This window comes from Phalacrocorax aristotelis, chromosome 1, assembly GCF_949628215.1.
Source record: "Phalacrocorax aristotelis chromosome 1, bGulAri2.1, whole genome shotgun sequence".
In the NCBI taxonomy this organism is placed as follows: Eukaryota; Metazoa; Chordata; class Aves; order Suliformes; family Phalacrocoracidae; genus Phalacrocorax; species Phalacrocorax aristotelis.
In genome coordinates this window covers 105457147-105475850 of record NC_134276.1, presented here as the reverse complement: position 1 = coordinate 105475850, position 18704 = coordinate 105457147, and the positions used below count along the sequence as shown (strand labels likewise).

At 40.0% G+C, this 18704-nt stretch overlaps 1 protein-coding gene across 1 annotated transcript in view; it reads right to left on the bottom strand.

The window, feature by feature from the left end:
- Positions 1-798: 798 nt before the first annotated feature.
- ADAMTS5 (ADAM metallopeptidase with thrombospondin type 1 motif 5) overlaps positions 799-18704 on the bottom strand; it is a 47689-nt gene continuing 29783 nt past the window's right edge. Inside the window, exons 4-8 of the mRNA XM_075101401.1 lie at positions 14113-14396; positions 13000-13183; positions 12372-12547; positions 11326-11501; positions 799-7794 (exon numbers count right to left, since the gene is read on the bottom strand). Coding sequence (XP_074957502.1) covers positions 7221-7794; positions 11326-11501; positions 12372-12547; positions 13000-13183; positions 14113-14396 — 1394 coding nt within the window. The 3' untranslated portion in view covers positions 799-7220. The remainder of the gene's footprint in view (positions 7795-11325; positions 11502-12371; positions 12548-12999; positions 13184-14112; positions 14397-18704) is intronic.

Sequence of the window (18704 nt, the reverse complement as noted above, 5' to 3'; positions counted from 1 at the left end):
CCAAAATTGATAAAAATGCCAGCAATCAGTAGACATGCACATGGGGTAGGATTTAGACAGGATGAATTTGCTTTCGCTTTTGGAAAGAAAGCCTTGTTTTCAGGAAGAAGAAAAACTCAGTGTTGTGGAATGAGGAAGGATAAGCAAGAAATCAGCATGCAAATTGAATTACAATGCATAATCATACGGTTCTGTTGGAAAAGTAAATGTTGGTAATAACGCATCTTAAAGAGCCACACTGCGGCTGGAGTGCGTCTACAACTCTGCCTCACCAGCCCAAGCCCCTAGCTACTGCTTCTGTCTTTCCTTTGAGGCACATGCTGTACCACCACTTCTGCACACATCGTACACTTCCTTTACCCATTCTGGTGGGTTTTTACTACTCTTAGATTCGTTTATATGGCTAATTATGACTCTCATTCTGAATAGTTTAATCTGCTAATCCTGCAGGACGTTGCTTTTGGACAGATCCCATGGATTTCGGAGGGGCTTTGGGGCAGCTCAGGAGATCCCACCTTTCTGAATTACAGCAAATAGGAACCTTGTCCAAGGCCAAGGCTCTGGAGAGGCACCGAATGCCGCTCCCTGCACCTCCCTGTTGCACTTCATGACTCAAAAAACCGCTTTGACAGAACACCCCACCACAACTAAAGTGCAACGTTTACATACAGAAAGAATATTTATGCCTTAATGTCGGGATCAGGTCAACCCCTTTTTGCTCCTCTGTCTCTAGTGAGACCGAATGGCAAACAGTAGCCCACAAATATACTGTATAGAACAAATATTTTGGACCTAGGATACAGTTTATATTTATTACTTTTACTGAAATCACAGAATCAAATGTTTGAAGATTACAACTGGTAAATTATACATATGTAATAGTTTACAAAACAAAATATAGGCCTTCAATGTGTCATAGTACAGTGTAGACCTTGTACAATTCAGTTCAAATGAATTTATATTTTGCATAACATATTATTTCGGATGTAAACTGGCTGACATAGTAGTGCTCTAAAAATGTTAACTCTCTTCAATTAGACACACACTAGGATGAAAAAAAGTTTTGTGACACATCTTAGTTTTTCAGTGGGTACTGGTGCTTCAGCCAGGTTATCTGTAATGCACAAAGTGACACTTCCCAGAATATGCTGACACCAATAGAGTGTATAGAGGCACAGGAAATAAAGCAAAACCAAACGTTGTGCCTTCCCATTAGTCTTCCCTACAGTACCTCTCTCAGTTTATCTTATCTGATGTAGGGCAGATGACCTGGCAATAGAAATCAAATGGATTTATTGCTGTACAGGAGTATTACGCTGTCCCCAACTTACTTTAATTCAGTATATTATCTCCTGTATCTGATGGGATTTTGACATTGCATATATGCTTGACTGTCAGTGAGTATGTTTCATATGAGAAACTATCTGAAAATTTCACAGTTCATATGATAAATTGTGTAAACCAGTTCCTAAAAATTAAAAGACAAATTATGCTGTCATTTAAAGTGGTATAAGTCTGAAGCAGCTCCTGCAAAGCCGAATGGTGTAATGAAGTTACTCCGAATTTACATGGGTGTAACTAAAACCAGTGTAACTATTTTGCCCTGGGAGTGGGAGTAATGGAGACCCAAATACTCATTTGCGTATACATGTACACGTATGTGTTGATTTTACACAAGTATACACATGCACACGTAAAAAATATGCATTTGCATTTAGCCACAGTTAAGTTCTATGTACACCCACGTATGTGTTTCATCATGGACTATGCAAGGCTCATGTACATGGAAATGATTTTAGTGTCCTTACAGTGACCACGAGCCTACACAGACAACTTTCAGGGCAAACACCGTGAGTTTTGTTTTCGACCTGCAACTCCGCAGTGTGCAGAGCAGAGGGACAGTATCAAGATGTTTGGTACAGCATGTCTGAGGTAAGTTTTTATACCACTCACCTGCAAGACTATGCCTGGGGTGTTTCAAATTTTGTATGCTATCACTGAAAACTTGCACTTGTAATAAAATCTTCTAAACCCCAACGCCACATTTTGTGGTGCCAGGTGAGGACCCGACAACTTCTCTCACGTTAAGAGTCATTACCGCTACACGTGATACACCAGAAATACCTGCATTTGCAACGTCATTTGAGACAAGGACGTTGAACTAGCTTTACTATACAAGCTAGTATCAGTGTACCCACAGTAAAAAACCCTCTTGAAAACGTTACCAATGACAAGTATGAATGCAATGACGTACCCTGGCAACTCTATAAAAACTGTATCACTTAAAAAAAGGAACAAACCCCTCCAAACCAGCAACTTTTTTTCTGAAAATTGCAGCCCATGCTCAGAGAAACTAATTCTGGCTCCTGCCATAGGCTCCGTCTTCCTCAGTGACAAAGAACAGCACGGCATCCTTTAGCACAAGGTGGAACACTTGCCTAAGCATATTGCTAAAACCCCACAATTATTAATGTTCCATCCTTAAAAATCCTATTTAAAGCCTGCCCTAAAGATTGTCAAAGTCAAGGCCTATAGTCGTTCCCTGGCATTTTGGAGCAGGTCTTAAGTGAGGAAGCATCACTCACTGGCCATCACAAATCCATCTAAAGCCTTGTGGCTGGCTCCAGGTCTTTGGTAGTGCCTGGATGGCAGCACACAGGTGGCAGAGAGGCTGAGCTGGAATTTGACTTGTGCGAATGCGGGCACTGATAAGCAAGGTAACTTTCAACAGTTTGGAGTAGATTATTTGCAGTCCGTAGTACTGCCCTTACGGTGAAGTGGCTACAGAAGTCATTTGTGTTGTTAAAGAAACTGTCTGTAGGAAAGCTGTAGGTTTATCTATATTGCCTTTTTTTTTCCTTACACTGGACCCAATACCCAAAGTTCCCTTGAGTTCAGCAGTAGTTGGACTGCATGAAAAGTGGAAGCAAACAGATATTGTTATTTTCAAGGAAACACTGGCAACGCGTTCTTTGCTGCCTTTTTTGCACCTAACTTTGCCTGCTGTGGTGCAAAGAGCTACAACACTATGAAGTAAAACATTGCAAAGCCTTCCAAATTGGGCTTTTGACCTTTATAGCCATATATACATATTTATATATGCATATAAATGGTGGAAAGACTGAGAAGTAGCTTTATTAATGGTTCAGCCTTCATCAACCAAATCATACATTGTTTCCGCTACATTTTTTAAGAGGCACACAAGAGTGTCTCTGTAGTGTTTTCACTTAAGCATAAGAAGCTGCGTGAGAGAAGACTTGCTTGCCACCCTGACAACTCTGAGAAACTTCATTCACGGATAGAGGACTCCCATGTACTACAAGCCTGAACTCGCTCCCATTGAAGCAAAGGGTAAGACTCCTACCAGCTTCAGCGGTAAATCACTGAGGCACACGGCATGAACTGCACGCCCCTGTGCGAAGCCAGTCTGTTGTCTGACTTCTTTAGGAGCTAGTACGGTGGGGTTTTGGCCCACACACCTTTACGACTTGCTAGCTGAGAGGTCTTCAAAGTGAAGTGTAACAAGGAGCTCTGAGCATGAGGTGTCACAAAATTAAATATCTACAACTTCTCTAAGAAAAAGACGGCAGCAGAAAAAGGATATACATCTATACAGTGTGCTCACATGTATACACATATACTCCCGTTCCATGCAGAAAGCTTTCTAAATAAAAACGTACAAAAAATAACCAGTGCCATACATTATGTAAACTCACAAGGCGTACTTTCAACATAAATTTGAAGCATAAATTAAGAGAGAGCGAGAAAGAGAGAGACAGAGACGACAGCAAAACATTTTAAATATAGAATTTGCACAATTGGTATTTTTGTTAAATAAGAATAAATAAATTCATTACATCCGTTCACATACCAGTTGTAAAAACAATAAATTATTTTATTTTTTTTCAGTGCTTTGTTGCTTTTTTTTTTTTTTTTACAATTGTGATTAATCCACAAGATTATTCCCTCTCCCCCTTGTGATAAAACTGTTTCCACAGGAGGGCAGCTACATTTAATTTATACAGTCAAACCAGAGGCGATAGGCTTTTTCCTAATGAGGATGTCTTATTTGAAAAGCAGATGCTTTAAAACGCACTGATGCTTAGGGGTCCAACCCCACCTAAGGGTACTGGGGACGTGTCTCAATAAGTCAGCAGTGAATTTAACACCGAGGATTGTTTCCTTCTATGCAAAGAGCGATGCTCCGGGTTTCTGTGCCCTAGGTGCGTTTTATGAATCCCGTTTGGCAACACTCGGTAGTAATGTAAACAATGACATAACAGTGTGAGTGACAAGGAATTTAGCTGAGAACAGAAGCTGAAATGACAGTCACATACCTTGCACCAATTTTTCATTCATCGGCTACATGAGACAGCTATGACTGACAAAAGTAAGGTTTGGAATTGGAGTCCGATTACAAAGAACAGCTAAAAAGCAAGTGTTAACTCGTGCAGGCTGACCTAGCTTATCTTACACTTTCAGGGTTGCTTCCTTGGTCTGTCCCCTTTGCCCGCTCACCGTATAAAGGCAACTGCTTCTGGCTCTTGCTAATTTGCTTCATTACTACACTCGTGAAAAGGGAAAAATCGTTATAGTGGTTTGTTCTCATATTTTTTTTATTTTTTATAAATAAACTTTCTATGAAAAAAGATACTCTTGATCTGAGGAAGCTTTAAATTTATACCCGCATATGACATTACTCTTCCGGAGCCTGAATAGCATCCAAAAGCTTGACTCATCCTGTTGAATATATAATAAATTATTAGTACGATGCACACACAAATACTTGCACATTCCGTCTCTATTATGATAAAACACAGGGAAAAAAAAGCCACTTAATACAGCAGCTGTATGCAGGACAAATGTTAAGTCTACGCTGAGACATATGAAGTCTCCTTATTTTTCCTCTCATGATGGTTTCTATTTGTTATGAACCTTTTTGAGAGGTTCTAGAACTTGTGTAGTACACACATAAGTATAATCCTTAGATTTCTTGAAAGGAAAATAAGACGCTTCAAAGTGATCTTATGTTAATAGGTAGAGAAGGCAAAATCTTAACTTTCCAGAACTCTGCAAATATTCAGAGCCTTGATCTCAGTCCTTAGGGTGGGATCACAGATTAAGTGAGGAATTTTCCTCAAGATCCACAAGTTTGCATAGGACTACTCCTAATAAGAAGGCCACACCATCCTTGAAAGCTGAAGGTGATTACTAACATTCCTTGGTAGTTCATTTTGACAGAGGAGGACGCCCTGCCCCTATTACTGTTTATTTAGAACAGAGTACAAAAATAGATACTTCTCCAGGTTTCGTACTTGTAGATGTAGCAATTCTATGCTGTTTTGAAATCATCACATGCTTTCTTAGAGTTCATACAAACATGCCACAGTTGCAAAAACATGTTTGTGTCAGCCCAGAGTGAGACCTGCACTTGCTACACACGCCAACAAGTTTTCTCTACTCATTTCATGACTGGGATTTTCAGAAGAGCCTGGGGTATTTCGAGTACCACTGACTTACAGCTGTGAGGCGTGTCTGAAAATCCCCCTGCAGTCTCATACTCTCCTGTGTGGATGAACAAAGGAATAAGAGGCAGATGGGATTCTATTTTCATCAGCACATTATAACCATTTCTCTCGGCACCTGTTATCTTAAGGCTTAATTCAAAGCCTGCTGATATGAAAGGAAGTTATTTTAACAGGGCTGCTATCGGGCCTCCACCTGTTACCTGCATACGGTGAAATGCTCATCCTCAGTCACAGAGCTTCTACCAGACAACAGTGGGATTCAGAAGTTGCTGCCAGTGAAAACTATTACGAGCTACTGCCTGTGCTGTGGAAACAGTCTTACTAATATTGGGCAAGTCCTCCACATCCTGATGCGGTTTGACTTCCTAGCGACCCCTCTTCCTCCCAAATGTGGTAGATACACAAAACACGAATGCCTTCTATAGCTTTAAAAAAAAAAACCCCAAAACACACACAAAACAATCAAAAAAGACAAATAGTTACAAACTTTTGCTGGTAAGATGAATACCAGAGTTAGACATGATGGACAAAACAGTGATAAAATATTAACTGCTTGCTGTGTTTTTTTGACCTTTATAGCCTCTTCAAAAGATGTAGGTACGTTACACATTGTTAGAGTCAAGGTGGAAGCCATAGAGAAAATAACAGAGAAAGCAGCTGAACACAGCCTCAGAACATCTGAGTTAGTTAGAAGACACTTGATTATCTTACCTGTAATTTTTGGTTCTCTAACTAGTTTCTACAGAATACAGTATGCCTTTGTTTTATGGGAAGAAGAAGCTAGCAGCTATTGTTCATCGACAACAAGGACCCCAAGCTGTGACACAGCTGGAACTAGTGGAAGGTCTACAAGCCAAGTGCATGCAAATTCCTTCTAGCAGCCAAATTCTCCTTCTGTGTGTGTCTGACATACACATGGTGAGGAGTCGCTGGTGGTGCTGGTATTTGAGCAACGTACATGAGGGGATCCCTGGTCTGCAAGCTGCTGCAGTGCTCCTTCTTGATGGAAACACAGTATTTGTCATAGAATAATGATCTGCTGTCAGGAAATTCCTAGCACGAAAACATGTTTCCTTTTGTCAAAATCAAAAGGTATTACTTTTCAAAACCAGCAGCAAGCTCTTAATTTTCCAGTAAAACACCTGCGTCCCTTTCTGAAGAGAGGACCAAGTCCACAAGGGCTGCAGATATACTTTGGTCAATCACTTTGCTTACGTAGTTTGTCTTTTGATTTTTTAATAGAACCAAGTGTTATAAAGTGACATACCAAATGAAAGATATTTACAAAACAGTATAAAATAAGCTACTGTGGTATCATGGGTGCATGTGACATTTTCTAAGGACATACTGTATCAGAGGTAGGTGAAAAAGGGGAGATGATTCTGTAACCTTCAAATATCCCAGGATCCTCCATTCACTAGTTTTTCTTCTTTTGCATTATTTTATACTTTTGCAGACACAGAGGGCTTATAACAACTTTAATGCTTAGTTTTTTGACGTATTAAGATCACCCTACTATTATTTAAAGCAGTGCACATCTTCATTTGGTCCAGATAGGCAGATTCTGCCCATAATTTGAGACTGTATGCAAGTACATTGAAGCCTTTGCTTCTCTCTGTCTGGGCAGACCTAACACCAGTATGTCAACAATGGCTTAATCAAACCTCTTTTAAAGAAGATCATCACCACAGGTTAACACTTTCTCAACAAGCATTGTTTAAATGCTGACGGTCTCTGGGAGAGAAGACATCCCTTAGCTAATTTTCCATGCCCGTCTTTGCACTGGACAGTCCTAGTGTGCCATCCTGTGTCGCATGTTCGAGAACAAGAAAGCCACGGCCCCGTAACCCAGCGGGGTTGCATGAGCTGTGGAGTTACTTTGCTGCTGCTGCTGCCACTGCTGGTGACAGAGTTAGTCATTTGCCCTTGCTTCTTTGGCACGAAGAAACTATAGCGGACGTCCACTGGTTGAGTTGGATCAGTCGCAAGTATCTGCACAATAAGAACCTCCTTTGTGGCAGAGTGTCCCATGGCGTGCAAGAAATCATCTTTGTGGCTCCAGCCGCTGTAGTTCATGACAGTCCCGTTGATGTCAATGATTGTTTCTGAAGTGGAGATCATATACTTTCCATTGACAAGGTACTCACCGTTTTTCTTTTTCAGGGCCAGGTAGGCAGTGAACCTGCTCTGGTCCTTAGTCTTGAACTGCCGAACTTTGATGTGGGTTGCCCCTTCCGGGATTTTCACTACGTCTGTGTAGCCCTTGCTGAATGAAGTTAAAAAAAAAAAAAAAAAAAAGAGTATTCAGTAGCTAGCACGAAATAATCCTCAAGTCTTACTGCAACACCTAACGAAGTCACTGGCATGACACATCTTGCTCTGTTTTAGTTCAGGCCCTTAATCCATCTGGCTTGAGGCTCATCTAAGATTAATTAAACGAGGTTCCACCGTTTCTCTATTGTATTGTTCTTTATGTTCCTGAAGAAGTTTCTACTGCACTTATTCCAAATTGCTTAATCTTTAGCTTTAGTAATGATTTTAGGTGAGTCAGACACAAGAGGAATGAAAAATAACAGATAGCTTATATATTTCAGCAAAGGGTGGGAGATATGAAATACGACGCACGCTTTGCCTGCCAAGGGAAAGATAATGAGATATGCATTGGTTACAGCTGTTTCTTGCTGTCTTTACTATAATGATGATTAAGGAAAGCATGAGCAGAGTAACAGCTGGGTAGAGGTACCTTGGGAACATTTAAAAATAATCTTGATCACTGAGAAAAAATTTGTTTATTTTGAAATTCATAAAGCCAAAGATTAATTCTCAAGTGTCTAATATGAGGAGTGACCAAATGTTTAACTTGTACCATCACAGAGTTTTGTCCCTTGCTATTTATGAAGTATCTTAACTCAAATTTAGGAGAAGACATTTAACCCTTCTACCGAGAATGACAAGCATTCAAAACCTGCAGGTGTGCTGGAACTTATCACTATCTCAGTATGTTATTTATTTTAACTTTACTGATCTATAGAAAAAAAATCTAAAGACTATACATAGCTATAAGCTACCAGCTGGACTTTGGAGACACATATTTTCACTTCTAAACCTGTGACAGAACCATTCTGCAAGTATCTCATACCAGAGAAGTTTAGTGCTGAAACTTCTAGAAAACAAGGAATGAGAAAATATACTAAAAATATATAGAAGTGAAGGGTCTCCTTTGGATTGTTCAAAGAACAGACTGCTAATTTCAAGGATTTTGGCTGCACAAGAAGAGACTGCACAGGCTACAGATTAAATCTTTGCGCCATTCCCCTGCTATTTCCAGCAGTTACAGGACAATGACTAAAACTATATTGATTTAGCACCTCCATAAAGCTGAAGGAATATGGTGTGAAAAACAGGCTGGGGGGGCTCTGCTCTACAGCACTGCACAAATGTCTTTACGTAACAGTTGCCAAAATAACTCTTGTTAAAACATGTTATTAAAGTTACAAAACCATTTGTTCAAACACCAAAAGCAATGCTGGAGAATTCAAGTTGTCTGTGCAAAGAACTGTAACACTCCATTGCATAAAGAAGCACGTGCAGCCTTAATTCTCTTCTTTCCCAACTTCTGACACTTTAGCTTTACAGCCTTTTAAAGAAAGTTTTAGGAAGCCAGAAGATTATGTTTTGACTGCTTTAAAAGAAAAAAGTACAAACAAATGTTGTTATGGCACTTGTCTGCAATGGGAAATACTAGTTTCCCCTCCTACATTTAATAGTTTCCCTGTACACTTAACGTACAGATTGCACCAGTTTGGTTTATAACAGACAGCAACGCAGGAGCTTCTATTTTTCAGTGGAGAAAGATAATTTTACTACAGCCACTGCCCCTTCTTATGTAAAAACAGTTTACAGAGAATTAAAATTTCACTGTTTTAATGAGGCGTTTACTTTGAAGTCAATTACTCGCATAAGGTTATTGTCTCAAACTATATTTCCAGTAAAAAATAAATCCTTGTCACTCCAAAATTCAATCAAAATCAAGTTGGAACATACTTGTTACTTACAGGTTGACTATTACTTTCTAAATGGGGCAACTTTTTGAATGCATTGAGGTTGAATTAATATTTTACTCTCTGACCATTCTCATTTCAGTTAAAGGCATAATTTGAGGAGTAAGATGGTGACTTCATAGGAATAATTATAATAGAATCTCTCCACTTCCAAGTATATCTACGCTACAAATCTGGCCTCACTGAAATTCATGGAGTCCCTTTAACATCTTTGCTGGAGCCTGGATTCCAGCACAAGGATCATTACTGAATCACATGAAGCATATCCCACACTGTCTTCTCCCTTTAGACATCCCAGACATTTCAATATTTACAAATTGGAAAGGATTTGGTTTATATAATTCCTAATTTGGATGGGAAGTCATTCTTTTTGGCAGAGGTGTTTTGGCATCCTCAGGTGAGTAATCATTGGTTTACCAGGAAGAAGATTAGTTATGTTTATTTTTAGAATAAATTCGCTCTCAAAGCCATTTTTGACCGCTATTAATCAGTATGCTGAAATGTATAGAAATAAAAGGTCATTTCAGGAGTCAGATTTCAACTTCTTGTAGCTTTCAATACGCTATGTAAAAATTTGGAAGATATAAAACAAAATCAAGTTTATGCACATTTTAAAAGATGGTACACTAATGCAGTCACAGATACTGAGTAGAAATTGTCAACTGGCAGTTTCTAAGACTAGATCACTGCAGCAGTCCTTTGACAACCTGGAATCAATATGAATGATAATTAAAGTACTTGATTCTTCTATGAATCTTAAGACTTGAAGAGGGAGGGAAATGAGTTCAGACAGAAAGCAGGCTTACTTGACATTGGTATCTCAGTACAAAGCTTACTGCTACCCTCAATGTGGTCAGGGATAACAACGGGCGTGGTTCCTTTTATTTTAGTTGTATTAAGTTTAATTATAGTTAAAAGCTGAACTGTCACAGTAAAATGGCTTACGGATACCAGCTATAAATATTTTGGCTTAAAAAAATCCATCTGGAGATTGATATTATGCCCGTGGACATGAAGGGATATAGCAAATGCCATGCTGAAGCCTGTATTTACTTCTGATGTCTCATCTAGTCACCTAAGCTCCATATATACTCTGCGGTGTGAAAAGGTATTTTTCGGGTATAATTCCTCTCAGCTATTAAGGAAGACTTTTACAGCTGTGCTCTAATGCTGTCTGCTTCTCTCCACTAACTAGACAAGGAATCCGTGTCACTAAATCAGGTGGGATGTCCTCACTGTCATTCGAAGTTAGGTGAGACGAAACACACTCTCAACGTGTAACTTGCTGACACAGCATCATCTGGGAAATGCAGCATTTCAGAGAGACCCAGATCATTCTGACCCCAACAACTTTCTGATTCACTCCTCTCTTCCCTTTCCTCTCTCCTCTAGAAACCACAAGCCACCTGACACAGAAAGATAAGCAAGTAGCCAAGATGCTATGCCTTATTCTAGGCAGACTTCCTATTAATGGGGTGCTCACCTGTATCACTGGCACTTTGTGTCAGAAATGAACTGGGTGCAGCGTTTTGCCAGTTGATTATTTGTCAATTTTGGAGTAATGTTAAGAGGGCAGCTGTAAACATCTGGAAAGTGCAATAAAGCACAGACAATGTACTCTTTTGCTCAAACTTCATATGAAAGTAAGTTGCATTTAGAGACAGAAAGAAAGCAAGTGCATAGCAGAGTTACTATTTCCACAAGAAGATACATTTACTAATACTCAAGATCAATACCTCTTTTTGGTGAAGGTTCCCATGACTTTTGTGCAGCTGGAATTGTCTCCTCCACACACCCCACATTTGTCATACTGGAGCTTTGAACCAATGATGCCATCGCAACCAGTCCGGATGCATTTTCCCCGGACACAGACTGAATTACTGTATGGCCGACATTCGGTACCATCAGTTACCTAGGCAATCAAATGACCGTTGGTTAAAACTACCAGGGAAAAGATCTGCGTTTGTGAATCTGACTGGCAAAGCCCAGGTACTTATTTATGTCACCTACTGAGAACAGAGTGCCTACCCTGACAGACCAGACTAAGTTTCTCTAACATTCCCAGCACAAGAGCAGATGAAATTTATCAAAGGGCTGAAAGCAATGACAGGTAACTCCACCGTAAGCCACCAAAATGACCCTGGCTTTAATGATCATCTCACAGCTCGTTAATAATAACAATAACGATACTTGTAGATAGGCTTGCATTTGAGCCGTCTACATCTAAATGTTACCTTCATAACATTTAGAGGCAGAAAACACAAGCATAAGCATGGGAGACATTTCAGTTCGAATTACATCTGATGTAACAAACTGACCACAAGTCACATCTATACTAATTGGCTATTGTTCTGTATTAATTACTATTGTTCTATATTAATTGGCTCCATAAGAGTTACTTTGGACTCCCTTAACATAATTCAGGGTAAAACTTATTCTTTTACTCATAGTACTCTCTCCCCTCCAGAAAACCCCAGAACGACAGATGACTCTCCAGGCAGAAACCCTTTTATCCACTGCTGAAAACAAACTAGTGCAGAGTGCACTCAGAGGCCCGTATTTTTCATGACTCCACATACTGAGATGTGGAAAAACTTACCTCATTTTAGAGGCCAATTCTGGTCCTAATGTATAACCACTGGATCAAGCCATTAAATCTAATCACACAGTTAAGTCTTTGAATCATACGGTTAACTTCTTTCCCCTTGTTGTAGGGAAAGATTTCTAAGATACAGGACGCTTCTGAACTGGAGCATGATATCACCACTGGAGATGCCATTACCTTCTGAGAAAATACCACATAATAGCCAGTTCCTTTGGCTCGGCAGGTGAGCTTGCAAACGTCTCCGGGAAGTACTCCAGCATACTTGGGGACCCATTCAACAAATGTCTTGACACCCTTTGCATCAGACTGATAGCCATTCCTTGCTTCACACTGCTCTTGACGAAAAGATTTAGCTGTAGAATTGTTCACATCATTAGTGACTACTTCAGACCACGCTGCAAATATAATTATGCCCATCTATTATACCAATTTCTTTTTTTACATACTTTTAAAGTTACATCACTTTACCTCTTTACTTAGAACTGGCCTTCAAATCCTTCAAAACTGTTTTAGCTTGGAAATCTTCCCATGACATAATAAGCATTAAAGGACTAAAGTTTGCATTATGGTTCATTTTTCAGGGCTGAAATTTCTTTTCATTCAAGTGTCCTTTCTGTACAGCGTCAGGGTGGAGATGGGGGAAGAATTACAGTATTGTATTAATGATGAGTGTCTTGCCTTGGCAAATACATTTTGGAGAAACTACAATGGACCTTTGTTGTTTCCTTTCACAGTAGACGTTCGATATTTACTATCTAAGAACAGATGCTGGAGCACGAACGCACTTTGGCGTGAAGGCACTTACCATTTGCTGGGCAGGGTGCGACGTTGCAGGAGCGGTAGATGGCCCTCTTGCCTGTGCAGTACCGGCCGTTGTTTCTAGGAGCTGGATTGTTGCAGTGACGATAAGCAAACTGAACGCCGCCGCCACAGGTACGGGAGCACTGTCCCCAAGGTCCCCAGGACCCCCAGTTACCATGGCTTGAAGCCTGAAATTTACAGAACAGTGGGAGGTAAGGATATCTTCTAAGTGTGAAATTTAAGGTGCTACATCTCAAAGACACTGATAATGTTTTCCTCAGCTGAAGGTGATCCCTTATTCATTTTACTCAATGAAAACAGGAGCCTTCTTTCAACCCAGCAGAGTTGAAGCTGAACTGGCTACCTAGAAAGAGTATTGCAAAACCATGTAGAAGTATTTCATTCCTTAAAAAAGTATGTTATAAGGGCTGTAGCTTGATTTGAATAACTCTTGTAGTTTGCAAGTATCTTCATAAAGCTCTACAAGTCCGTATTTCTTCTGTGGGTATAACAGAAGGGGCAGTGCTACTGTCTACCCAGTAAATTTAGAACTATCTGAACTGTGCAGTTGACAGTTCTCATGAGCCTGTGGACTCTTCAGATGTATAAAGCTTACAAAGGGGACTCTGTCACTGGAGGTACAAACTTTCCTGCTCCAGAAAATATATTCTGGATGAACTTCAACCATCCTTCTCTTCTCTAGAGTTAGGGCCCTGGGGCCTTTCAGATGAGGGCTGGTCTTTAAATTTACAGATTTAATTTACCTCACAGTCCATTGCCAAGAAGTCAGGAAGCTAAGAATAAGTCTGTGACAACCTTCCCGCATGTACTGAGACCTGACTTACTTACTGAATGGACAAATATTCTACTCTGAAGGGATGCTCCCTGTTTTCCAGGAATGAGGGCTTTCATACGTCAACAAGAAAACATGCTTCCTGAAACTCAGCAGCTTTTTCTCCTACATCCCTCACCAATAACACTCAAATTACATGCTAAAAAACAAGGCAGCTTTCAATCTGACTTCCATAAAGTCCCTTTCACTCCCACAAAAATCAGCGCCTTTGCAGACCATGCCTTCTAAAGTTCCCTAGCTAAAATACCACAGCTGGTAACTTACTGAGTAGTATTTCTTCTTGGTTTTGTCAACACATTTTCCCTGGAGGCAGATCCTCCCTTTTCCACATGGTGTTCCCTCTACAGCAGGCAGCTTCTTAGTCAGACAAACCATCTGACCTTGGCGCACAACTGCACACCAGAGGCGAGAGCACACATCCATACCGGGACACACTGTGTATTCGGGTCCGAACGCCAGTTTGCACTGACGAATGGCATCATAGGTTTGTCCTGGAAGCTCCTCGGGGCCCAGGATCTGCTTTCTCGGTTGGTCCAGCAAACAGTTACCTAAAAGAGCAAACCAACCTATTATTACTCATTTCCTAATTTTCTCTGCAGTGCTGCGCATCTGACATTCAAGCTAGGCAGCCGGATAGTGACAGCGAACCTCATTCAAAGGCTGCTGACGTGAACAGAAAGGCTCTCCGAGGTGTCATCAGGTTTTGGACAAGATCATACTATTGCAACTACATTCTCACCCAGCAGCGTACCAGGTGTTGAGCTCCCTACTTCCAGACTGAGGGTGTAAATGAGTTTTACCCCGGTCCCTTTGGCGTTTCATCCTGGTTTCCTTTATTTGAAATTACCCTGAACACATTCTACTCTATTTATCAGTTTGTGATTTAAGGAATGATCAAGACTCACGGCAAAGTAAGCAAAACTGTAATGTGAATTTTGAGACAGAACGTCAGAAATGGTAAAGCTTCTAAAAGGATGCCAGAAAAATCACAAAAATCAGACTTGTAGCCAATGAGGCACTTGAAAGAAGAAGAAGAGAAAAAACCCCAACAGATCAAAGGAAAAATATAAGCTGCATATCAAAACTAACGTTGGCTGTAAATCTGTACTGGGCTTTCCTTGTAAGGAACAAAACTTGGCTGCTTCTGGAATTAGTTTGAAGAGGGTTATCCACTTTATACAAAAATATATAAATAACAGAAATAAAAGAAAAAAACAGCGTAAACATGTAGAATTGAATATGTGTTTTGAGATATATTGCAGAGGTCAAGATTTGTCTGACACACTCTAAAAATGAGAATTCACATTTAGGTTCTACTGATGGATTTTTTTACTGTTGAAAAACTTACTTCTTGACATGTAGAACTATTTATTCAGTGTAACCTCTTTTACACTTCAGGAAAGGGATATGTGGTCTGGGCAAGCTTCACTTATCCTTGGCCAAAATAACTTACCACAATTTACCTCACTTTGGAACCTACACCAGTGTTCTTCAGTTGGATCATGGGTGAAAAAAACTACCTATAAAATCCTCACTATTTACACAAAAATGGAACAGAATTTCAAGCTATGGCAGTGAATTTAAACAAGCCAAATACCCCATCTCTCCATGGCTTGTATTTTCCCTCCAGAACACACACTTACTGCAGCTGTTCTTTTTTACCTCTAAAGACTAAGGCCAATTAGCCAAATCAGCCAAAAATTCTTTCTGCATCATCACTTACTTACTACCAAAAAGCTCTCTGTCTTCTTAAAATTGTTCCGTTTGTCCTTTTCTGACCCTAATTTGTCCTAGCCTTATCTTTAACCTGGATTATGATGACTTTTTTGATGAGGAGCAAGGTGTGCCAATGCTAACTGATGAACTGAGTGCCATGAAATAAAGGTAAAAGTACCCTAGCATTCAAAGCCTGTTATAGGGTAAAATATAAAGTCATGGTGAGGAGTGAGGAAGGACGGGGTTTTTTTCTGGTGTTTCTGACAAGGACATCATTGACAAAAGTTTCTGTCAAAAATACACTCTGTAAAAGCAAAGAACAGCAGAAGTCCTACTTCATATACCTTGTGACAGGGAGGAAGCCAGTACAGTTTTAGGGTGGTGACGGGAAGGCACTAGCATGTCAGCATTTAGTGGTATACACTACTACTATATATATAAACTGCAGAACTTATCAAACTCCCAAGTGCAACCATTATTTGGTATTTTAAAGCATTGTAATAACACATAATTTCATCACGCCAGACACTGCTGCCCATCACTGAGATCTACCATGACTGATATGACTGAAAATATAAATTTAGACAACAAAGAAAAAGTCACATCCTCGTGTGTACTTGATTTGTCAATCATCTCAGTTAACAGCCATTTTAATATCTTTCACATGTAAATAACAAACAGATTTCAGAAGCTTACACTGCAAATAAAGCATTTTTTCCCCTTCAGAATCCAGGTGAATGAGATCCAAAGTTCTCCTTAACCAATGCTGCTCTGAGGAAACAAGTATAATGTCTATAAAGCCAGATGTTCTAGCTGATCTCACACGATAAATTCAAAACTGAAGATAGGAAAGGCCTCTAAGGTTCCCCCACAGGGCAAAAAAAAAGCGCCTTTACATTTATAGATATTAGCAGTGGTAACCTATATTTAGACAGGTTGCAATGAAGTGCAGGTGTTTTCACCACCAGCTGATCCAACTTCCTACTTGTAATGGTCAGAAAAGACAGAGTTCAGAAGCTGGGAGGATGGTTTGCTCTGGCCTTCCTGGTAGAGAGGGGCAGCAAGGGCTTCAATTTACTAGACTGCATTGTAACATACAGTGCACGTATATAGTGCTATACCCATTTTTTGTCCTGAGCACCGAAGAACATCTGTGTGCCCTGGAATAGAGCAACATTGTTGTCTGATGACAGTGTTAATCAAGCCATCTCATTATCTCTCCACAATGTTATGTGCAATACATCTTGAGAAGAAAAGGCAGAATAAGATCTGTGCAGGAAGCAGATAACCAGGATATAAATTAATTAAAATAGAAATAGTCTTTGTTTCAGGTTGCACAGAGCACCGAGCACTCTGACAAACACAATAAATTTCAAGCAATCATGCCCCGGCTTAGTGGTTGGCATGACAATAAAGGTAATTAGTACCTTAGGAGGGAGCTGGTTAAAAGCAGATGGAAATATATGTCACTGTCTTCTGGAGACTAACTCGGCCTTTTCTTCCTGAATGTCAAACTGCTGTCTGGGGTCATCTCGTGAGTGGAAAACAAATGGTGGTATCATGATAATGATGTTTACAGTTCTCAGAGTGGGCCTCAGGAGACAGAGAATCAGCACCTTGATCCTCCCCAGACCTCCTGGTTGACCTTGGACAAGACATTTATATTGGGATTTATTTGGCTGACTTTAACTGTATGTAATGCTGATGTCTGCAATTCTGTCAGTTGTCAGATGTTGCACTACTCAGGCAAATGAGTTTATGGTGTAATTCAGCACCACTAATGCAACTCATGAGATCAGTCAAACCATTGATGCCATTGATTAGACCCCGCTGCACTACGATGGGAACTTAAATACCCAGTTTAGGAGTAGCTACCTACAAAGTAAGTACCCATATTTTATAAGATGAATCTGCTCCCCAACACTGCTTTCCAAATTTAGAAAATAGGAACATCAGTACTTGATAAAGTGATGTTAAGGAATTAGAGCCAAGTCTGTGATGTTTGCTGTTACAGCAGTATGGGGTGAACATCTAAATCTATACAGGAAACTTACTTAAAGCTTTGGTAAGACATCGACTGCTCTTTTGCAGTAGAATACTGCTCACAGATCCAAACTTCTAGACCTCATTCACATTTCATTATGCTTAGCCATAAGGAGCAGCAGATGAAGCTCTTTATTTCCCCACCCCAATGCTGCCATGCCGTTTGTCACAAAGCACAATTTGTAAGCTTGTGCCCACTCAGACCAAAAGTGTGGTGCAAACTGCTTATGCTGCCTACCAGAGAATGGATGAGTCTCCTCTTGTTCAGTGTTTCCCACATAAGCATCCTGTGACTACGCAAAATCCAGTCACAAACATCCTAAAAGAAAGCCTGGCATATTAATATCTGTATTCTTTCATTGCAACTGCTGTTTTGTGCCTTCCTTTTCTGTGTTATGCCTGCAGCTCTGCTCAAAATTACACCTGAATGGTTAAGTTTGGTTTTTTTCCCTGCCTAGCAGCACTTGAGAGAGAGAGGATTTTCTTCTTTCTGTGGGAAGATTGCAGGGGAGCACCTTCTTGAAAACATAAAGGGAGGGAAAACACTGCAACTACACAATAGTACATCTGCCCCAGCTAAGAAAAAAATGAGCAACTGAAAAGGCAGACACATGCTTATTCTGAAGGAAACAAAGAAATATGGCTTGTTTGCACTGTTTTATTATCAAGCCAAAGCAGCCTTAAAGGAAGCGTCATGCCCTACTAGGATCCTGTGGTTTCTGGTACACTCAGCGTACATTACCAATGGGAATTATGGAGCTATGGATTCATTCACTGGCTGGAAGAAGAAAATAAAACCAGAAGTTCCCTTCCTAAAATAGTGCCTGTCCTTTCAGCACAATAATTTGAAGAAACTGCAGTTTAAATCATTGATTTCCATTTTTATTTCCATAGATAGTGTTTGTCTTCTGTTAAGACACATCTTTGATTTAAGATAAATCACGGAAAAGCTATAAACTTCAACAGAAAAGGAAGACTGTTACTTAGAAAAGGTCTCTGAAAGGCTGATATTTCAAGAAAAGAAATTCCCTAAGCTTTGTGTATTTGAAATCACACCAATACCATCAGTAATAAAATTCCCAGAAGACTATGGACCT